This window comes from Panthera pardus, unplaced genomic scaffold, assembly GCF_024362965.1.
Source record: "Panthera pardus isolate Hobbes unplaced genomic scaffold, ASM2436296v1 HiC_scaffold_10, whole genome shotgun sequence".
Classification (NCBI taxonomy): domain Eukaryota; kingdom Metazoa; phylum Chordata; class Mammalia; order Carnivora; family Felidae; genus Panthera; species Panthera pardus.
Window position 1 is genome coordinate 54,840,656 of NW_026526655.1, and position 23,485 is coordinate 54,864,140.

The 23,485-nt window shown below is 39.4% G+C and overlaps 1 protein-coding gene across 1 annotated transcript in view; it reads left to right on the plus strand.

Moving 5' to 3' along the window:
- The window catches only part of TTN (titin), a 277,219-nt gene that overhangs the window by 194,551 nt on the left and 59,183 nt on the right, over positions 1-23,485 (plus strand). Inside the window, exons 242-277 of the mRNA XM_053907301.1 lie at positions 64-363; positions 810-1,106; positions 1,218-1,502; positions 1,594-1,887; positions 3,101-3,400; positions 3,513-3,821; positions 3,910-4,100; positions 4,502-4,931; positions 6,436-6,744; positions 6,872-7,020; positions 7,103-7,135; positions 7,229-7,358; positions 7,448-7,747; positions 7,836-8,153; positions 9,096-9,392; positions 9,503-9,802; positions 9,890-10,204; positions 10,290-10,438; positions 10,880-11,030; positions 11,120-11,401; positions 13,298-13,600; positions 14,140-14,442; positions 14,544-14,825; positions 14,921-15,220; positions 15,311-15,613; positions 15,706-16,014; positions 16,125-16,406; positions 16,526-16,825; positions 16,912-17,205; positions 17,302-20,268; positions 20,806-21,126; positions 21,227-21,511; positions 21,600-21,899; positions 22,192-22,494; positions 22,749-23,024; positions 23,131-23,430. Coding sequence (XP_053763276.1) covers positions 64-363; positions 810-1,106; positions 1,218-1,502; positions 1,594-1,887; positions 3,101-3,400; positions 3,513-3,821; positions 3,910-4,100; positions 4,502-4,931; positions 6,436-6,744; positions 6,872-7,020; positions 7,103-7,135; positions 7,229-7,358; positions 7,448-7,747; positions 7,836-8,153; positions 9,096-9,392; positions 9,503-9,802; positions 9,890-10,204; positions 10,290-10,438; positions 10,880-11,030; positions 11,120-11,401; positions 13,298-13,600; positions 14,140-14,442; positions 14,544-14,825; positions 14,921-15,220; positions 15,311-15,613; positions 15,706-16,014; positions 16,125-16,406; positions 16,526-16,825; positions 16,912-17,205; positions 17,302-20,268; positions 20,806-21,126; positions 21,227-21,511; positions 21,600-21,899; positions 22,192-22,494; positions 22,749-23,024; positions 23,131-23,430 — 12,567 coding nt within the window. The remainder of the gene's footprint in view (positions 1-63; positions 364-809; positions 1,107-1,217; positions 1,503-1,593; positions 1,888-3,100; positions 3,401-3,512; positions 3,822-3,909; positions 4,101-4,501; positions 4,932-6,435; positions 6,745-6,871; positions 7,021-7,102; positions 7,136-7,228; positions 7,359-7,447; positions 7,748-7,835; positions 8,154-9,095; positions 9,393-9,502; positions 9,803-9,889; positions 10,205-10,289; positions 10,439-10,879; positions 11,031-11,119; positions 11,402-13,297; positions 13,601-14,139; positions 14,443-14,543; positions 14,826-14,920; positions 15,221-15,310; positions 15,614-15,705; positions 16,015-16,124; positions 16,407-16,525; positions 16,826-16,911; positions 17,206-17,301; positions 20,269-20,805; positions 21,127-21,226; positions 21,512-21,599; positions 21,900-22,191; positions 22,495-22,748; positions 23,025-23,130; positions 23,431-23,485) is intronic.

The window sequence follows — 23,485 nt, forward strand, 5'->3', positions numbered from 1 at the left end:
AAACTTGAATTTTTAGGTCATACTAGAGAATTAATTCAAATATGCCATTTTTTTTTTTATCAGAACCACCTGATGCACCCGATAAGCCCATTGTAGAAGACATTACAAGCAACAGTATGCTAGTGAAATGGAATGAACCAAAAGATAATGGAAGCCCCATCTTGGGTTACTGGCTTGAAAAACGTGAGGTTAATAGTACACATTGGTCTCGTGTCAACAGAAATCTTCTGAATTCTTTGAAGACCAATGTAGAAGGCCTATTAGAAGGACTCACCTATGTTTTCAGAGTATGTGCTGAAAACGCAGCTGGACCTGGAAAGTTCAGTCCGCCTTCAGACCCCAAAACAGCACGTGATCCAATCTGTAAGTAATTTCTTATGAAGAGAGTGGGGTACAGCATGGTGACTATAATTAAATCACTTCATCCAGTTAATTAAGTACTATATTATATACCTGAAAGTTGTTAAGAGAGTAGATCTTGAACGTTATCAGTACCAAAAAAAAATAATTAATTATGTAAGGGGAGGGAGGTGTTAACATTGTGGTAACCATTTTGTAATATATGCATGTATCAGATCATATTGTACACCTTAAATTTACAAAAAAACAAGCAAAATATTAAATACCTACAGACATATTAAGGTTGCAATGTAAAATTTTAAACATCTTGTACATATAGCTTAAAAGTTTCACAAAGCAATACCCCATATTACATGCAATGCGCTATGAAAAAAAGTGGGATAGAGTAAGCTACTGTGCATTTTAAAATCTTCTGGGAGTTTTGATTTGTGTATCTACATTCATTCTAGCTCCACCTGGGCCACCTGTCCCAAGAGTCACCGACACAAGCTCTACAACTATTGAACTAGAATGGGAACCCCCAGCTTTCAATGGCGGTGGGGAAATTGTTGGCTACTTTGTTGATAAGCAGCTGGTTGGAACAAACGAATGGTCACGTTGCACGGAGAAGATGATCAAGGTCCGTCAGTACACAGTCAAAGAAATCCGAGAGGGTGCCGATTATAAACTTCGAGTGAGTGCCGTCAATGCTGCAGGTGAAGGACCACCAGGAGAAACGGGACCGGTTACTGTGGCTGAACCACAAGGTAACTTAAAAGTTGCATGGATCCATGCAATAAGATTATGGACATTTTTCCACCATAGGATTTTTTTTTTCATCTTTCTTGGACTAACGTATTACTGTTCTCTTTAAACAGAGCCTCCAACTGTGGAACTAGATGTTTCTGTCAAGGCTGGCATACAAATAATGGCTGGGAAGACCCTTAGAATTCCAGCTGTGGTAACTGGTCGTCCAGTGCCTACCAAAGTATGGACCATAGAAGAAGGGGAGCTGGATAAAGACCGTGTTGTAATAGAGAATGTTGGAACCAAATCGGAACTAATTATCAAGAATGCATTGAGAAAAGATCATGGCAGATATGTGATTACAGCTACCAATAGCTGTGGTTCCAAATTTGCAGCAGCCAGGGTAGAAGTTTTTGGTAAGAAATGTTACATGGATTTTCATAGGGTTTTTCTAAATGATACAATTTATTGCACTGATTTTTACGTTTGTTTGTTTTAATTTTTCAGATGTTCCTGGACCGGTTCTTGACTTAAAACCTGTTGTGACAAATAGAAAGATGTGTTTGCTTAATTGGTCTGACCCAGCAGATGATGGAGGAAGTGAAATCACAGGATTCATTATTGAAAGAAAAGATGCTAAGATGCATACCTGGAGACAACCAATAGAGACTGAGAGATCTAAATGTGACATCACAGGTCTCCTTGAGGGACAAGAATATATGTTCCGTGTGATTGCCAAGAACAAGTTTGGCTGTGGCCCTCCTGTTGAAATAGGACCAATTCTTGCAGTTGATCCACTAGGTAAAAGAGGTTTTCATTGTGTTTATAAAGTAAATACTGTTTGCTTCTAGTTATGTCATTTATTTATTGAGCCCTATGACTTCAAACTCCCAAGAGTCTCATGGTCTATAGCAAGAGAGTGATAAGAAAGGTGAATCAAAAAACTACTGGCAACTTTAAGAATATCATACTTGCTATAATATCAATGTAATTTTGCACAAAACCATGTATGGTTTCATGTACTGAAAAAACCTGAATCTACCAGAGCTTAACAACAACCTACAAACAGGTAGAAATACTACATCTTGGCAATAGAATACTCTGGAGTGATTAATTTAATGCTTTAGTAGTTAAAGGGAGTTCACTGTTTTTGAAGGATTACAGGATATACAACAGCCTTATGATAAATGCCTTAGTCTTCCTTTAGCCCTCAAGTAGTCTCCACACTGGAAGGATATGGATGCTCAGAGTCAGAGAAAGCCACCAGAGAATAGAAAACCAACCAAAGGAAATCTCCTTAAGCAGTATGAGCAAATGTGAAACTCTAAAATTGCACACACTTGGTAATGCATACTGACATCCCATCACATCCTCCCCATAACAGCTCATCTCAAAAATGTCTGCTCTAGCTCAAGTTGTGCCACAAGTATCAAAACAGAGCTGAGCTTCCACTGCAAAGCTCTGCTTCCAGTTACAGTGACAGTTCAACAGGAGACTAGTTTTACCATGCAAAGTTATGCTTTGTTTTGTCCTTTGGGCCACGAAACTACAGAAGCATCACATAAATTCTCTTTCCACTCCATTTTAAACCCACACTTGAGGCAACATGGTTCTAAGTGTGTTCAGCAGACACATGCACTGTCCTTTAATAAAGGAAACACTTTGCTCCCAGCTGGTCATTCAGAGCAAAACTTCACAGACCTTCTCTCCTACTTCATTAGGACTAGAAGCTTTCCCAGTGACAGAGGTAAAATATCTAAAATGCTAAAAATAACAAAAGTCTACATTCCCTTTGATTTATTTTTAATCAATAATTTTTACTCTAAGAAAAATTCTGCCTGTATAAATGCCTATAATTCTGGTAACTGATATGTTTTTGGAAGGATTTTAAAGATGGATGTAAGGTTATGCCAAACAGAAACTTATTTCTCACATAATTAATTTAAAGTGAAATGCTATTTCCTATATGAATATTTATTTCATGCTTGTCATTTCAACTTGCCTCTGGTTAAAGGTCCTCCAACATCTCCCGAGAGGCTCACATACACAGAAAGGACAAAATCCACTATCACCCTTGACTGGAAAGAGCCCCGCAGTAATGGCGGCAGCCCCATCCAAGGTTATATCATTGAAAAACGGCGTCACGACAAACCTGACTTTGAAAGAGTTAACAAGAGACTCTGCCCAACCACATCTTTCCTGGTTGAAAATCTTGATGAACACCAAATGTATGAATTCCGTGTCAAAGCCGTCAATGAAATTGGCGAAAGTGAACCATCTCTGCCTCTTAACGTGGTCATACAGGATGACGAAGGTGTGGAATCTGTGCATGATTTTAGTGCATTTTACAGCGCGGCCTTTATCTTCATAAGTTGAGCAAATATACTTAGGACTATGCATTTTTTTTCTTTCCTTTCTCTTTACAGTGCCTCCAACTATTAAGTTGCGCTTGTCTGTTCGAGGAGACACTATCAAAGTTAAGGCAGGAGAGCCTGTTAACATCCCTGCAGATGTGACAGGCCTTCCAATGCCTAAGATTGAGTGGTCCAAGAACGAAACTGTGATCGAAAAACCCACTGATGCACTTAAGATAACCAAGGAAGAAGTATCCCGAAGTGAGGCAAAGACGGAGCTTAGCATTCCCAAAGCAGTCCGGGAAGACAAAGGCACCTACACAGTTACTGCTTCCAATCGCCTGGGTTCAGTGTTCCGAAATGTTCATGTGGAAGTATATGGTAAGGGACCCGTTTTCTTCTATCAAGATGAAATCCAGTACCTTTTTAAGAATGGCCTTCTCATTCTCCTGTGTTGGTTCCTTCCCAGATCGTCCATCACCACCAAGAAATCTTGCTGTTACTGACATTAAAGCTGAATCTTGCTATTTGACATGGGATGCCCCTCTAGATAATGGGGGCAGTGAAATTACCCATTATATCATTGACAAACGTGATGCAAGCAGGAAGAAAAGTGAATGGGAGGAAGTCACCAACACTGCTGTAGAGAAGAGATATGGGGTAAACTATTCTAAATATTTACTTATACACATTAAAAGGACACGACTTTGAATTAACACCATTAGGGCATAACCTGGGAATTTAATGATTAAACTCAAAACCACACACAAAAAGATTTAGCACAGTTTTTAGCACCATGTACATAAGGCCACTTAGTAAATACTATTTGTATATAAATTCTTTTTTACTTGAGAGATCCAGTATTAGGTACAATAAATTCACATATTCTCATTTTAAAATGCTTTCTCCACATTTGAGCCTATTTATTTTTTAACTATATATTTATTTGCTTTTATAGATTTATTTTTATAGTCTCCCCTACCAAAATAACTTGAATTTTAAAATAAGTGAAAATCAACATAAGTATGTTGTTAAGAAATCACTATTCATTTGATTTCTAGGTCTGGAAACTTATCCCCAATGGTCAGTATGAGTTCCGAGTTAGGGCAGTGAATAAATATGGAATCAGTGATGAGTGCAAATCAGATAAAGTAGTCATTCAAGATCCCTTTCGCCCTCCTGGACCTCCGGGAAAACCAAAAGTTTTGGAGCGCACCAAAGGGTCGATGCTAGTAAGCTGGACTCCTCCTCTGGACAATGGCGGGTCTCCAATTACTGGCTACTGGCTCGAGAAGAGAGAAGAGGGAGGTGCCTACTGGTCACGTGTTAGCCGAGCACCAATTACCAAAGTGGGATTGAAAGGCGTGGAATTTAACGTTCCGCGTTTGATTGAAGGTGTTAAATACCAGTTCCGAGCAATGGCAATAAATGCGGCAGGAGTTGGCCCTCCCAGTGAACCATCAGATCCAGCTGTTGCAGGAGATCCTATATGTAAGTATGCTTCCATTTCCAGAATTTACAAAGGGCAAAGCCACTAAATGGATAATTCTCTCTTAAATTGCCTGCGTTTTTCTATAACAAAATTTTTTTTATTAAAGTAAAAAGTTTCATAGAGTATCAGAAGCATAGATGTATGTGTATACATATACACACTACATATACATATACGCACTACACATATCTATACGTATGCATACATACACACATGTATACACATACCTAAAATCATATAGTTTTTAAATTCTTGGTTTAAACCTAGTATTTTATGAGGAATCACAATAATAGAGACCCTGGACTATAAGCTCCTCTCTGCTCTCCTACCTTAAATAAATGCCTAACCCCTAATTAGATACTGTGGACATTATCTCCCTCCCTGTTTAGACCCTCTAGGTGGAGTTCAACAAAAGGCAAATGTTAACTTTTCAATAATATTTATTGAACAAAGATACGAGATTCTCAAGCACAGTCTGTGAAGTGAAATTAAAAAAAAAAATTCTTCTGAAAGATCTATTAGCAGATAAGTTCAAAAATTAAAATAGCATGGCCTTAATGGTTAATTATATTTGCTATATATCTGAATAGATTATCTGCAGAAAAAGAATTCAGCTATTTGTTAAGACTTAAAATACTCTAAGTTCTATATGGAGTACATGTATAAAATGAAGCAGTCATTCATTCAGCAAGCTATATTGAACATGTGCTATGTGCAAGGAACTGTGCTAGGCACTAGAGAGGAAGAGGTAGGGTTAAAAAGAACAGAGTAAAAGACTTTCTATAATTGTAAAGCACCATCAGAAATGTTATGTAATTGTTACATACATTGACCCTGTCCCTAAAAGGCATTATGATTAATTTGTGTTCAAAGGTTTCCCAACTAATGACAAAATTATTTTTTAAATATTAAATTAAAGATGAACATAGGGGAATGGAAGAAAAATAAGATAAAAAACAGAGAGGGAGGCAAACCATAAGAGACTCTTAAATACAGAGAACAAACTGAGGGTTGCTGGAAGGGAGGCAGGTGGGGAGATGGGCTAACTAGGTGATGGGCATTAACAAGGGCACATGTTGAGATGAGCACTGGGTGTTACATGTAAGTTATGAATCAGTAAATTCTACTCCTGAAATTATTACACTATATGTTTACTAACTTGGATTTAAATTTATAAATAAATAATCTGACATATTTTTTCTAAAAAAATAAATAAGTTTTTAGTAGATTCAAAGGGATTTTAAAACGAAAATAGCTTTTCACCAATTGTGTGTAAATAGAATATAAATCTATCTAGAGATAGTTGAGTAGTCTTTCTAATTCCAGTGAGTTGCCTGCTTTCTTTTGTTTTCACATCAATGCTAAATGAAAAAAGACTATTTCTTATGTTCTCTTCTCTAGAAGGTAATTTATTCTTTTGGCATTCCTATTTTAGTATTTAGTAGATTAAATCTAGCATCCTATTGGCTTCAAAACTTGATATATATTTTTTTTCTTTATTAGATCCACCTGGCCCACCTTCTTGCCCAGAGGTCAAAGATAAAACAAAGTCTAGCATCTCGCTAGCATGGAAACCTCCAGCCAAAGATGGTGGCAGTCCAATCAAAGGCTACATTGTAGAAATGCAAGAAGAAGGTACTACTGACTGGAAAAGAGTAAATGAGCCAGACAAACTGCTAACTACCTGTGAATGTGTGGTACCAAATCTGAAAGAACTCAGGAAGTACAGATTCAGAGTGAAAGCTGTCAACGAAGCTGGTGAATCTGAACCAAGTGATACAACTGGAGAGATCCCTGCCACTGATATTCTAGGTACCAGCCCTTTATTACATTTATGTCTTCATCTTTTGATCTCATGAAATTAATTTCCTGAAGATATGTCAATTACATTTTTTGAAAAAGTAAACTAAATCCTATTATATTATTCATGGTACTATAGAGGCACCAGAAGTTTTCATTGATATTGGAGCACAAGACTGTCTGATTTGTCCAGCTGGCTCACAAATTAGGATTCCTGCTGTCATCAAGGGACGCCCGACACCCAAATCATCTTGGGAATTTGATGGAAAGGCAAAGAAGGCAGTGAAGGTAAGAAAAATATGATTTTCTGTGTCTTCCGGTGAATCACTCTAAGGAATATTTATACCACAACTGTCTTCTTTTCTAATAGGAGGGAGTTCATGATATACCCGAGGATGCACAGGTAAAAAGAAAAAATTGAAATGATTCAGAACATGGTTGGCTGCAATAATGGTTTTACTTCATCCAATGTATGACTACTGTTTTCTTTCTATAGCTGGAGACAGCTGAAAACTCATCAGTAATTATTATTCCGGAGTGCAAGCGATCTCATTCAGGCAAATACAGCATCACAGCCAAGAATAAAGCAGGACAAAAGACAGCAAATTGTAGAGTTAAAGTCATGGGTAAGAAAGACTTTAAAAGGGACCATAGAATAAGAACAAATTATTTTAAACAAAGTGACATTGTTTATATTGTGATTTGCATCCAACAGATGTACCAGGGCCACCCAAAGATCTGAAAGTCAGTGACATCACAAGGGGTAGTTGCAAACTCACATGGAAGATGCCAGATGATGATGGAGGAGACAGGATCAAAGGCTATGTTATAGAGAAGAGGACTATTGATGGAAAAGTCTGGACTAAAGTCAATCCAAACTGTGGAAGCACCTCATTTGTAGTTCCCGATCTTATTTCTGAACAGCAATATTTCTTCCGTGTGCGGGCAGAAAACCGTTTCGGTATTGGTCCACCTGTGGAAACCATTCAGAGGACCACTGCCAGAGATCCAATATGTAAGTTTTTAACCGAAGATTAAAGTAGTTTCTCAAGAAATATATCATTATAAACAATGCTTAATACTTCTTTTAACTATTTTTAAAGATCCTCCTGATCCCCCTATTAAACTCAAGATTGGCCTCATAACAAAGAACACGGTACACCTATCATGGAAACCCCCAAAGAATGATGGAGGCTCCCCTGTCACCCACTATATTGTTGAGTGCCTTGCATGGGATCCTACTGGGACAAAGAAAGAAGCATGGAAGCAGTGCAACAAACGCGATGTGGAAGAACTGGAATTTACTGTTGAAGACCTCATAGAGGGTGGAAAATATGAATTCAGAGTCAAGGCTGTCAATGCTGCAGGAGTCAGCAAACCTTCAGCCACTGTTGGCCCTGTGACTGTCGAAGATCAGACATGTAAGTACCAATGTATTAACAGAAAATGTCCTCTTTATGAATCCTTCCTAGAAATTTAATATTTGTCCAAAATAAAAAGAAATATCTGTACATCAGGAAGCTACCATGAATTGAGTGTGAACATGGGCACATTAATCACTCATTCCCTCAACTTCTACAGAATTATCAAATTTCCTTACATATTACCTTTCCCTTATTTAAAGGAGATGACGTTTAGATTTCCTTACTGTAATTTTCTGCATGATCCTCAAGAGGGGAAGAAACTAAGCAGTTATTTGCTCAGTGAGTGCTAAGACCCATTTATCTTCATAATCAAGTTTCTTTTTCTCTATTTAAGAAAAAGATATATATAAATAGACAAATTTTATAGACAAATATGGTAGAAATTCTTCCTCTGTTACCATCACTACTGCTGTGTGTTCAGTTTTTTCTTCTAAATTTGGGGGTGGGGGGCGCATGTAGTCACTACCCTCTTTACATTTTCTTCTACTGGATTCCTGGAAAATGGAAAATTGCTTTGCATCTACTAGCAGTTATCTTTCTTAAAAAGGGAATTCATCTTAGAATAAAAATAGTCCTGTCATAACTCTGCTTATTAAAGGGAATATGCATGCATATTAAAGGGAGTATCATGATAGAACTCCCAAGACTAAGCTACTACAATCTTCACTTCTCTCTGCCCCTTTTCAGTATCTACATGTATAATAACATTAGGTAAGAGAGAGCCAATAGCCGATACATAGCCACATGTAGATCCAATAAAGGATGATGACTACATTACCTGCCCTCCGAAGTCATATAATTAGTTGAAGTCAAATCTGTTCTTCATATTGTGCTATGAAGTCTGCCTATAGTAGATACAAATAGCTTTATAGGCACTGTAAATTCTACTTCTGGTCCCTAATGACCACCTTTTTTTTTTTTTTCTTTTAAATCATCTAGGCCCACCATCAATTGATCTAAAAGAATTCATGGAGGTTGAAGAAGGAACAGATGTTAACATTGTAGCCAAAATTAAAGGTGTGCCATTCCCGACACTAACCTGGTTTAAAGCTCCTCCAAGGAAGCCTGATAAGAAAGAACCTGTTCTCTATGACACCCATGTCAACAAACTGGTAGTGGATGATACTTGCACCTTAGTTATTCCACAGTCTCGAAGGAGTGACACTGGCTTATATACCATCACAGCTGTGAATAATCTGGGAACAGCATCAAAGGAGATGAGACTGAATGTGCTTGGTAATGTTTTCCTGGCTTTATTAAAACTATGTCTTTCTGTTCCTAAATATACTATTTGGCTTTAAAATCATTCTTCTAATATTTTTTTTTCCTTTTTTAAACCATTTTAGGTCGTCCTGGCCCTCCAGTGGGACCAATAAAGTTTGAATCTATTTCAGCAGATCAAATGACATTATCTTGGCTTCCACCTTTGGATGATGGGGGGTCTAAGATTACAAACTATGTAATTGAGAAGAGAGAAGCTAACAGGAAGACATGGGTGCATGTCTCCAGTGAACCTAAAGAGTGCATGTACACAATTCCCAAATTGCTAGAAGGCCACGAATATGTATTCCGAATCATGGCCCAGAATAAATTCGGCACTGGGGAGCCTCTTGACAGTGAACCTGAAACAGCAAGAAACCTCTTCTGTAAGTAGAACATATTGGCTATACAAAATCACTCTTACCTGTTGTTTTTCATGGTTTCTTATAGATCAATGTGATTTTTGTTCTTAGCTGTCCCCGGAGCACCAGATAAACCAACAGTTAGCAGCGTGACTCGCAACTCCATGACTGTCAATTGGGAAGAGCCAGAGTATGATGGAGGCTCTCCTGTGACAGGATATTGGCTAGAAATGAAAGACACCACTTCGAAGAGATGGAAGAGAGTTAACCGAGATCCTATCAAAGCCATGACTTTGGGTGTTTCTTATAAAGTAACTGGTCTCATTGAAGGTTCTGATTATCAATTCCGTGTGTACGCAATCAATGCTGCCGGTGTGGGTCCACCAAGTCTGCCATCAGACCCAGTCACTGCCAGAGATCCAATTGGTAAGCCTTGAAACCATTCCTCCCCCCACCCCCTCACAGTGCCGTGGAAAAGGCAAGAATACTGATGTATACTGGTTCTTTCCAGCCCCTCCTGGTCCTCCACTCCCCAAAGTCACAGACTGGACTAAATCCTCTGTCGATTTGGAGTGGTCTCCTCCACTAAAAGATGGTGGGTCTAAAGTAACTGGATACATCGTTGAATATAAAGAAGAAGGAAAAGAAGAATGGGAGCAGGTACTTAACACTTGGAATTATGGAAATATAAATAAACTGAAAATGTAGCAGTTATCCTCAATCCCATTAATCCCATTGTATTTTTTATTAAGAAATCAGAGAAATAACAATTATAAAATAACATAATTACAAATAATCCAAACATCTGTTATGTCAAAAATCTGATCAAAGGTTAAGTTATATTATCATTAATTTCTCTTTTGGCTATAAATTCTAAAACGGTGGAAAAAATTAAGAGTACATTTTTCAATCATTTGGCATAATATTAAAACACAATTCCTGGAAAGACATTTCAGTCAGCATTTACCTATAATATCTGATCCCCAATACATAAACTAGCAACAATTTTCCCAGACTAGTTAAATATGCTGTTGGCTATGCTTTAGAAAGCCATTAAAATAAGAAGCTACAAAGAACTGAACGCTTGTGATCCTTCCCCAGGGTAAAGACAAAGAAGTGAGAGGAACAAAGCTTGTTGTGACAGGGTTAAAAGAAGGAGCTTTCTACAAATTCAGAGTTAGAGCAGTCAACATTGCCGGCATTGGAGAACCTGGAGAAGTCACAGATATCATCGAAATGAAGGACAGAATTGGTAATTATTCATACTTCTATCATTTTATCAATATTTGTGTTTTGTATTGGAAATGAAAACCACATTTGTAATTTTCAATTGTGTTCCAGTGTTGCCTGACCTTCAGCTAGATGCCAGTGTCAGAGACAGAATTGTGGTCCATGCTGGAGGGGTGATCCGGATCATCGCGTATGTGTCTGGAAAACCTCCTCCAACTGTCACCTGGAACATGAATGAAAGAGCATTACCTCAAGAAGCTACCATTGAGACCACAGCCATCAGCTCATCCATGGTCATCAAGAATTGCCAGAGGAGTCACCAAGGTGTCTATTCTCTTCTTGCCAAAAATGCAGGTGGAGAAAGAAAGAAGACCATTATCGTTGATGTATTAGGTAAATACTTTGAATTTGTCCATGCAGTTTTTAAAAATAACATCTTTACTTCAACTACAATAAGACTATGTAATAATAAAACTGTTACATATACTTTGGAAACTTAAAAAATTACCAACAATCCCATTGACCGCTATTTGCATTTTTTAAAATTACTTTTTTAACGTTTATTTATTTTTGAGAGATGGAGCTACCGAGCATGAGCGGGGGAGGGGCACAGAGAGAGAGAGAGAGAGTGTGTCAGAATCCGAAGCAGGCTCTGGGCTCTGAACTGTTAGCACAGAGCCCAATGCAGGGCTCAAACCCAAGAACTATGAGATCATGACCTGAGCTGAAGTCAGACGCTCACCCGACTGAGCCACCCAAGTGCCCTGACCACTATTAGCATTTAAAAAAATTTCCTCTTTGCTTTTTTATCCTATACATATTTTATATTGTTATACTTCTATAAACAGTTTTATATGTTACCTTTTTATATAACATTAAAAAGTTATGTTTTTATATTATATAAAAACAAAGTTTTTTATAACAAAGTTTTGTGTTTTGCCTTGTTACGTAACACGCCACCATAAGCATTTATGTTTTATATAGTTTTCACAAAAGAAACTTTCCTGCCAGTGTACATGAATATCTAACAAAGATTGATCAATTTCTTATCATGAGAGTGTATCCTTATTTGCTAATTATCTTAATAAAGCAAACATCTGTGAAAGGTTTCATATTCTAATTGAAAAGCATCATTTTTGGTTATCAATATTGCACTTCTAGTCACTAAATATAGAGGTGAATTCTACAAGGCTTTTTCATGCCTCTTGTTGGCTGCTTTATTGTAGTGATTTGCTCAGAAAGCAAAGTTCTCCCACTCAGATTTCTCTCTCAGCATGTCTCTAACACAACCATACCCCAAACAGTGAGTTTTTATGTGAGAATAACTGGTTCTCTGTTGAACATAATTAATGTTATGTAAACATGTTACATTTTCATTAATGATAATGGCATAAGGAAAAAGATCTCATTGACCAATAGTCCTATAAGCTTTTGGGTTAGTTTCAAGCTCCTAAACACCTTTTACTTTTACTTGAGAAGTGGTACCTTTTCAGATTAAATTCTAACCCTCTCAAAAGTCATTCTGAGGGGCGCCTGGGTGGCGCAGTCGGTTAAGCGTCCGACTTCAGCCAGGTCACGATCTTGCGGTCCGTGAGTCCGTGAGTTCGAGCCCCGCGTCAGGCTCTGGGCTGATGGCTCGGAGCCTGGAGCCTGTTTCCGATTCTGTGTCTCCCTCTCTCTCTGCCCCTCCCCCGCTCATGCTGTGTCTCTCTCTGTCCCAAAAATAAATAAAAAACGTTGAAAAAAAAAAAAATTTAAAAAAAAAAAAAAAAAAAGTCATTCTGAGATTTGGGGACTCCTGTGCTGCTTTCTGATTTTTTAGTCATCTAGAAAAAGTTCTCTTTCCCTTTCCCCTCTGGAGAGTAAACTAGACACAAAAAGTAGCCAGCCATGCCACCCCTCACCCCTCTCCTGTCTCCTTCTGTGCATTCTCCTTCCGGCAGCTCTTCCTATCTGACTTACAAATTAAACATATATATATATATATATATATATATATATATATATATATATATTTAAATACATATTTAAATATACATATTTATATTACACACATTACTATTCCTTCAGCTCCTGCTAAAACAGTGGCAAACAGTAACTGTTACCTATTTCATTTTAAAATATGGCTGAATATAGATATCATGGGGAGGAAAAAAAATCAATAGACAAAATCTCATTTTCTTCATAAGAAAATGTCTTAGTGTCTCCTTTTTAAAAACAGAGGGTGACAAATATTGAGCCCTGTAGTTCATTGAAGGTTCATTAGAAATCTCTTCCTCTTATTTCCAGATGTGCCAGGTCCTGTTGGAGAACCATTCCGGTCTGACAACCTCACCAATGACTCCTCCAAGCTGACATGGTTTTCTCCGGAAGATGATGGAGGCTGTCCAATCACCAATTACGTCATTGAAAAGCGTGAATCTGACCGCAGAGCATGGACGCCAGTGACGTATACAGTCACCCGGCAAAATGCTACCGTCCAGGGTCTCATTCAGGGCAAAGCCTACTTTTTCCGAGTTGCGGCTGAAAATAGTGTTGGCATAGGCCCATTTACAGAGACACCAACTGCACTTGTCATCAGAGATCCAATCAGTACGTACATCTTAATTTCATTCTCAATCACTTCTTCACTCATTTAATAAAAGAATGCGGTGACAAAATATGTATATAAATGCCAACCATTTTGTTCCTTTGACGAGACTCATTAGGCAAATGCTCAGTATCTGATGTTGGTAGTATTTGAATGTGATTTTGAAAGATTGTGGGAATATATATGATTCTTCAAATCCTTCCATGTATACTACACTAATTTTTTTAAATTTCCCCCTTAATGGTGTAAATATATTTTCCTAACTCAGAAACTACTAACTCTGGAGAACCTTCTTAAATTATTTGGCCTCAGTGAACCTCTATTTCCTCATCTATGAGAGGAAATTAGACTGTATGGTGTTCTTTTTAACTCTAATGTTAAAAATGAGAGTTTCTCATCTCAGAAGATGAGATGTCTTCTTGTTACTTATCAAAGCAGATAATTTAATATTTAAATGCAACTCTCAAAAAGTATCATCTACTATATTCTACTACATTTTAATGTGGCATTTTTTCACCATAATTCCATATTTTACTTACAGCTGTACCAGAGCGTCCTGAAGACCTGGAAGTCAAAGAAGTTACTAAAGATTCTGTTACTTTGACTTGGAATCCTCCTAAGTATGATGGTGGATCAGAAATTATTAACTATGTCCTAGAAAGCCGTCTCATTGGAACTGAGAAGTTCCACTCAGTTACAAAGGACAACTTGCTTAGCAGAAAATACACCGTTAAAGGCTTAAAAGAAGGTGATACCTATGAGTACCGCGTCAGCGCTGTCAATATTGTTGGACAAGGCAAACCATCATTTTGTACCAAGCCAATCACTTGCAAAGATGACCTGGGTATGTGTTCTAATTCAATTTATACCTTGAAAACTTGGACATTTACAGATTTACCATAAGAGATCGGTAAAACTGACTTGCATTTCTAATTAAAATTTTAGCTCCTCCGACACTTGACCTTGACTTCAGAGATAAACTCACAGTTCGGGTTGGTGAAGCTTTTGCCCTCACTGGCCGTTACTCAGGCAAACCAAAGCCTAAGGTTACTTGGTTCAAAGATGAAGCTGATGTGCTAGAAGATGATCGTACTCACATAAAGACCACTCCGACAACACTTGCCCTAGAGAAGATCAAGGCCAAACGATCAGATTCTGGCAAATACTGTGTGGTTGTGGAGAACAGTACAGGTTCTAGGAAAGGTTTCTGTCAAGTCAATGTTGTTGGTAAGTATAATTTCACAAGAAGAGTAGATATTCTGTCCTTTCCAGAGCAGAAGTGGAAATAACATTTTGTGTTCTGTGTTTGTGTGTTTCTGCAGACCGTCCTGGACCACCAGTAGGACCGGTTATTTTTGATGAGGTGACCAAAGAGTACATGGTTATCTCTTGGAAGCCACCTTTAGATGACGGAGGCAGTGCAATTACCAATTATATTATTGAGAAAAAGGAAGTGGGAAAAGATATTTGGATGCCTGTTACGTCTGCAAGTGCTAAAACAACATGCAAAGTTTCTAAACTTCTTGAAGGAAAAGATTATATTTTCCGGATATATGCTGAAAATCTGTATGGAATAAGTGATCCTCTGGTATCTGATTCGATGAAAGCCAAAGATCGTTTCAGTATGCATTACACTTCTTTTTGGTGATTCAATGTTTGATATTGTTAATAGGAAAAATTAAATTTCTAACACACTCTAATGTTTATTGTAGGGGTTCCTGATGCACCTGACCAGCCAATTGTTACAGAAGTTACCAAAAATTCTGCATTAGTAACCTGGAACAAGCCAAATGATGGAGGAAAGCCCATCACAAACTACATCCTGGAAAAGAGGGAAACTATGTCTAAACGATGGGCTAGAGTTACCAAAGAGCCCATCCATCCATACACTAAATTCAGGGTTCCTGATCTTCTAGAAGGGTGTCAATATGAATTCCGGGTTTCTGCAGAAAACGAAATTGGCATTGGAGAGCCAAGCCCACCATCCAAACCATTCTTTGCTAAAGATCCAATTGGTATAGTATTAAAGCATTCATTCAGCTTTCATATTATCCAACTTCGTTTTCAGCTATATTCTAACTCCTTTTTTTTTTCTTTTATTATGTAGCTAAACCAAGTCCACCTGTTAATCCTGAAGCAATTGATACAACATGTAATTCAGTTGACCTAACGTGGCAGCCACCACGTCATGATGGTGGGAGCAAGATTCTGGGTTACATTGTTGAGTACCAGAAAGTTGGAGATGAAGAGTGGAAGAGAGCCAACCACACTCCTGAGTCATGTCCTGAAACTAAATATAAAGTCACTGGTCTTCGGGATGGTCAAACCTATAAGTTCAGAGTATTAGCAGTCAATGAAGCTGGTGAATCAGATCCAGCTTATGTTCCCGAGCCAGTGCTAGTAAAAGACAGACTTGGTGAGTAAAATCTTCTCAGCTGTAATAGCAAAGAAGATAGGTGTCTCATTGTATATGCTTCATTGTAAAATACATCAACAAACCTTAAAGTGCTATTCATTTTATCCTAGAACCCCCTGAATTGATTCTTGATGCCAACATGGCAAGAGAACAATACATAAAGGTTGGTGATACTCTAAGACTTAGTGCTGTCATCAAAGGAGTGCCATTCCCAAAAGTAACTTGGAAAAAAGGAGACAGAGAAGCTCCAACTAAAGCAAGAATTGATGTTACTCCAGTTGGTAGCAAGCTTGAAATTCGTAATGCTGCCCATGAAGATGGTGGAATTTATTCTTTAACAGTGGAGAATCCAGCTGGTTCGAAAACTGTCTCAGTAAAAGTACTCGTATTAGGTAAGAATTTTCATGGTTATATCTTTAATGTGATAACATATTAAAAATAAATTTTAATATATTTTGAGCCTTTATCTGGATTAAGTCACTAATATAACTTCATTACTTAACACTTTCAGATAAGCCGGGGCCACCTAGAGATCTGGAAGTCAGTGAAATTAGGAAAGATTCTTGTTACCTTACTTGGAAGGAACCACTAGATGATGGTGGTTCTGTTATTACAAATTATGTGGTTGAGAGGAGAGATGTTGCCAGTGCCCAGTGGTCACCTCTTTCAACTACATCAAAGAAAAAGAGTCACTTGGCTAAACATCTTAACGAAGGCAATCAGTATCTTTTCCGAGTAGCTGCTGAGAACCAGTATGGACGTGGTCCTTTTGTAGAAACACCTAAACCCATCAAGGCTCTGGATCCTTTACGTAAGTTGCTTTCTCTGGATACAAAAGTTTTGTCTGCCTGTCTTTGAGAATATTATTCATTCATCATAACTTCTTCTTTTGAAAAGATCCCCCAGGGCCACCCAAAAACCTGCACCATGTAGATGTTGACAAGACTGAAGTCTCCCTTGTTTGGAATAAGCCAGATCGTGATGGTGGCTCTCCAATCACTGGATATTTGGTGGAATATCAAGAAGAGGGCACCGAAGACTGGATTAAGTTCAAGACTGTGAAAAACTTAGAGTGTGTTGTTACTGGACTGCAACAAGGGAAGACCTATAGATTCCGTGTAAAGGCTGAAAATATTGTGGGTCTTAGTCTCCCTGACACAACTATCCCAATAGAATGTCAAGAAAAACTAGGTAATTTTTGGACTGGCATTATTAATTTTTTAATTCATACTGTGAATATTCATATTGTGAAAATCAAAATCTAATTTTCTCATGTTTACTTTTCAGTGCCTCCATCTGTGGAGCTGGATGTGAAGTTAATTGAAGGTCTCGTGGTAAAAGCTGGAACTACAGTCAGATTCCCTGCTATTATAAGAGGTGTACCCATTCCCACTGCAAAGTGGACAACCGACGGGAGTGAGATTAAAACAGATGAACACTACACAGTTGAAACTGACAGCTTCTCGTCAGTACTTACCATTAAGAACTGCTTAAGGAGAGACACTGGGGAATATCAAATCACAGTTTCCAATGCAGCTGGCAGCAAAACAGTAGCTGCACATCTTACTGTTCTTGATGTGCCTGGTCCACCAACAGGTCCTATTAATATTCTGGATGTTACTCCTGAACATATGACTATCTCATGGCAGCCACCTAAGGATGATGGAGGAAGCCCCGTGATAAATTATATTGTTGAGAAACAAGATACAAGGAAAGACACATGGGGTGTTGTTTCATCAGGAAGCAGTAAGACAAAGCTGAAAATCCCACATCTGCAAAAGGGCTGTGAATATATTTTCCGAGTCAGAGCAGAGAATAAGATGGGTGTTGGTCCTCCCCTTGACTCCACACCTACTGTTGCTAAACATAAGTTTAGTCCTCCATCTCCTCCTGGTAAACCAGTGGTTACTGACATTACTGAAAGTGGTGCAATGGTGTCTTGGACTCTGCCAAAATCTGACGGTGGCAGTCCAATAACCGGTTACTATGTGGAACGTCGAGAAATAACTGGCAAATGGGTGAGAGTCAACAAAACACCTATAGCTGACCTGAAGTTTAGAGTGTCTGGACTCTATGAGGGAAATACCTATGAGTTTAGAGTTTTTGCTGAAAATCTTGCAGGATTAAGCAATCCATCCCCAAGTTCTGACCCAATAAAAGCTTGCCGGCCCATCAAACCACCTGGACCACCTATTAATCCTAAACTGAAAGACAAGACCAAAGAAACAGCTGAGTTGGTGTGGACAAAGCCCCTCAGTGATGGTGGTAGTCCCATTCTAGGCTATGTAGTAGAATGTCAGAAAGCTGGTACAACACAGTGGACCAGGATTAATAAAGATGAGCTCATTAGGCAATGTGCCTTTAGGGTACCTGGACTAATTGAAGGAAATGAGTACAGATTCCGTATAAAGGCAGCTAATATTGTGGGAGAGGGAGAGCCAAGAGAACTAGCAGAATCTGTGATTGCAAAAGACATCCTTAATCCTCCAGAAGTAGAACTTGATGTTACCTGTCGTGATATTATTACCGTTAGAGTGGGCCAAACTATTCGCATTCTTGCTCGAGTCAGAGGCAGACCTGATCCAGACATAACTTGGTCCAAGGAAGGCAAAGTATTGGTCCGAGAAAAGCGGGTTGACATAATTCATGATCTACCTCGTGTTGAGTTACAAATTAAAGAAGCTGTTAGAGCTGATCATGGCAAGTATATCATCTCAGCTAAGAATAGCAGTGGGCATGCCCAAGGTTCTGCCATCGTTAATGTTCTTGACAGACCTGGGCCTTGCCAGAACTTAAAGGTTAGCAATGTAAGCAAAGAGAACTGTACACTTTCTTGGGAAAACCCACTAGATAATGGTGGCTCAGAAATAACAAATTTCATAGTGGAATATCGGAAACCAAACCAGAAAGGCTGGTCAATTGTTGCTTCAGATGTCACTAAGCGATTAATTAAGGCCAACCTTTTAGCAAACAATGAATACTATTTCCGAGTTTGTGCAGAGAATAAAGTAGGTGTTGGACCAACCATTGAAACCAAAACTCCAATTCTGGCTATTAACCCTATTGATAGACCAGGTGAGCCTGAAAACCTTCACATTGCAGATAAAGGAAAGACATTTGTCTATCTCAAGTGGCGACGGCCTGATTATGATGGTGGCAGCCCGAATCTATCCTATCATGTTGAGAGGAGGCTGAAGGGCTCTGATGACTGGGAAAGAGTGCATAAAGGAAGCATTAAAGAAACCCAATACATGGTTGATAAATGTGTTGAGAACCAGATTTATGAGTTCAGGGTACAAACAAAGAATGAAGGTGGGGAAAGTGACTGGGTAAAGACAGAGGAAGTTGTTGTGAAGGAAGACTTACAGAAACCAGTGCTTGATCTGAAATTGAGTGGTGTGCTAACAGTCAAAGCAGGGGAAACCATTAGACTTGAAGCAGGTGTGAGAGGCAAACCATTCCCAGAAGTTTTATGGACCAAGGACAAAGATGCTACAGACTTAACAAGATCACCAAGGGTCAAAATTGATACAAGTGCTGATTCATCCAAATTTTCTCTTTCTAAAGCAAAGCGAAGTGATGGTGGGAAATACGTAGTTACAGCAACTAACACAGCTGGCAGTTTTGTGGCCTATGCCACCGTCAATGTTTTAGATAAGCCTGGTCCTGTAAGAAATCTGAAAATTGCTGATGTGTCCAGTGATCGGTGTACTATTCACTGGGATCCACCAGAGGATGATGGTGGCTGTGAAATCCAAAATTACATTCTAGAAAAATGTGAGAGCAAGCGAATGGTTTGGTCTACCTATTCTGCTAATGTCTTAACACCCGGTATGACAGTAACACGTCTCATAGAAGGAAATGAATATATTTTCAGAGTCCGTGCAGAAAATAAAATAGGCACAGGGCCTCCAACAGAAAGTAAACCAGTCATTGCAAAAACCAAATATGATAGACCTGGTCGCCCAGATCCCCCAGAAGTCACCAAAGTAAGCAAAGAAGAGATGACTGTGGTCTGGAATCCACCTGAATACGATGGTGGAAAATCCATCACAGGATACTTTTTGGAGAAAAAGGAAAGACATTCAGCACGATGGGTCCCTGTTAACAAGAGTGCAATCCCTGAAAGACGTCTCAAAGTACAGAATCTCCTCCCAGGACATGAATATCAGTTCCGTGTCAAGGCAGAAAATGAAATTGGAATTGGAGAACCAAGCTTGCCCTCAAGGCCAGTGGTGGCAAAAGACCCCATAGGTATGATGTTCTTGCTTTTTCTGATATTACACAAATTTTTTTTAATGTTCATAATTTTTGAGAGGGGGTGGATGGTGGAGGAGAGAGAGAGTGTGTATGCAGGTGGGGTAGGGGCAGAGAGAGAGAGGGAGACAGAGGATCCAAAGCAGGCTCTGTGCTGACAGCAGAGAGCCCGATGTGGGGCTCAAACTCAGGAACCACAAGATCAGGACCTGAGCTGAATCAGACGCTTAATCAGCTGAGCCACCCAGGTGCCCCTATGCCAGTTCTTAATCTCAAGCACAGAGCTGTTAGATAAATAAATTAAATCCATGACATCCAAACTTCATTTTAGCCAGTATTTTTCCAAATCACCTAACATGTACAAACAATGGTAGATTCTAATTTTATGAAGGAAAAAGAGGACTCCATGTCTGAGAAATTGAGCCCTCCATCTTTGACGAACTGAGAATGGACTGTAGAAAATGACACATTAGAGCGGGATCACTCGTAGTCATTAACAATGTGTGAATTCATTGTTATGCAATTCATTTTCAGAGCCACCTGGTCCACCAACCAACCTCAAAGTGGTTGATACAACCAGAAACTCCATAACTCTTGGGTGGGGAAAGCCAGTATATGATGGTGGCGCACCGATAATTGGATATGTTGTGGAAATGAGACCAAAAAGAGTAGACATGTCACCTGACGAAGGCTGGAAAAGGTGCAATGCTGCGGCACAACTTGTTCGCAGGGAGTTCACTGTCACCAGCTTGGATGAAAACCAGGAATATGAGTTCAGGGTGTGCGCCCAAAACCAAGCTGGCATTGGGCGCCCCGCAGAACTGAAGGATGCTATTAAACCTAAAGAAATCCTGGGTGAGGCCCTATTTTATCATGTGACTCATCCTTTCTGCGCTTCTCACATAATTTCCCCACATTCTGAAAAGTCAGCTAATGGCTTTCATGTCATTTGCAGAACCTCCGGAGATTGAATTGGATGCCAGCATGAGAAAACTGGTCACAGTGAGAGCAGGGTGCCCTATTCGACTCTTTGCCATAGTGAGAGGACGACCAGCCCCTAAAGTCACTTGGCGGAGAGTGGGTATTGATAACGTGGTCAGAAAAGGACAAGTCGATCTGGTTGACACTATGGCTTTCCTTGTCATTCCCAATTCTACCCGTGATGACTCAGGAAAATATTCCTTGACGCTTGTGAACCCAGCAGGAGAAAAGGCCGTGTATGTGAATGTCAGAGTATTAGGTGGGTTACTGACAAGCTCCTTCTTCCCCTTCAGAGTAAGTAGAAGCCTGAGGAGACACAGTGTATCTGAATTTGTGGTTTGTTACAGATACTCCTGGACCTGTGTCTGATTTAAAAGTTTCAGATGTCACGAAAACATCATGCCACATTTCCTGGGCCCCTCCTGAGAATGATGGTGGGAGCCAAGTGACACATTATATTGTGGAGAAACGTGAGGCAGATAGAAAGACGTGGTCAACAGTCACCCCAGAAGTTAAGAAAACAAGCTTCCAAGTCACCAATCTTGTCCCTGGCAATGAGTACTTCTTCAGAGTAACTGCTGTCAATGAGTACGGCCCCGGTGTGCCTGCAGACGTCCCCAAACCAGTGCTAGCATCAGATCCTCTAAGTAAGTAATTTCTTTGTGCCTCCTTTTAGCTCTGGTCTCCTATTTTAGCAAGGTTGAGGTCCCAAGCACTGAAAGGGCTTTCATTTGTAGGAACACAAACAGTACAAACAACTATCTAACTCATTAAAGACATTTTGAATCTGCCCTGTCTTGCAGTATTCACTTTCAACATACTGTACTATAGTTCCCGTATGCTTCAAAGCAAGTGGCATACTCAAACATGTATAGGTGGTAACACGGGGATTTGATTAGGCTACCTGGACAGTTTTTCTAAATCGCACTTCTCTTCCAGGTGAGCCTGATCCCCCAAGGAAACTAGAAGTTACTGAAATGACGAAGAACAGTGCTACATTAGCCTGGCTACCTCCCCTGCGTGATGGAGGTGCTAAAATTGATGGCTACATCATTAGTTACAGGGAAGAGGAGCAGCCTGCAGATCGCTGGACAGAGTACTCAGTGGTAAAAGATCTCAGCCTTGTTGTCACTGGCCTAAAGGAAGGAAAGAAGTATAAATTTAGAGTAGTGGCCAGAAATGCTGTTGGAGTCAGTTTGCCAAGAGAAGCTGAAGGAGTATATGAGGCCAAAGAACAGCTGTGTAAGTAGTCATTGTCTCATTTCATCATGTGACAAAAGTTGATTAGAATTTCCTTTGGACATCCAGACTTGTCCCTAATATTTTCTCGTCGATTCAATCTTATTCTTTTAAAAAAAATATTAGCTGTAAAGCAGACATTAATTTGAACCCATTAATGGGTTGCAACCCACAATTTGAGAAATACTAGTGTGGTTGCCCCACCAGAGGAAATTTAACCTCCCTGCAAGGTTAATGAATTTTTATTCTACTTTTAGTGCCTCCAAAGATCCTTATGCCAGAGCAAATTACTATTAAAGCTGGGAAGAAACTCCGAGTTGAAGCCCATGTGTATGGAAAGCCTCATCCAATCTGTAAGTGGAAAAAAGGAGAAGATGAAGTCGTCACATCCAGCCACCTGGCAGTGCATAAAGCGGACAGTTCTTCCATCCTGATCATAAAAGATGTGACTAGGAAAGACAGTGGCTACTACAGCCTCACTGCAGAAAACAGTTCTGGGACAGACACTCAAAAAATCAAAGTTATCGTCATGGGTAGGTCAAGCATTAGACAAATGGCTATCTGAATATGAAAATCGGCAACATTTTTTTCCTATCAAATCCCTGTTCTTATACATTTCTTTCCTCTTGGTCTGTGCAGATGCTCCGGGGCCCCCTCAGCCTCCGTTTGACATTACTGACATAGACGCTGATGCTTGCTCCCTCTCATGGCACATCCCTCTGGAGGATGGAGGCAGTAACATCACCAATTACATAGTGGAGAAATGTGATGTGAGCCGAGGTGATTGGGTGACAGCTCTAGCTTCGGTGACAAAAACTTCCTGCAGAGTTGGAAAACTGATCCCAGGCCAGGAGTATATCTTCCGGGTCCGTGCAGAAAATCGATTCGGCATTTCAGAGCCTCTGCCATCTCCAAAGATGCTGGCTAAGTTCCCATTTGGTACGTTTCTTTCAGGAAGAAAAAAATTGTTTTCTTTCTAGTCTCTTACCTAAGA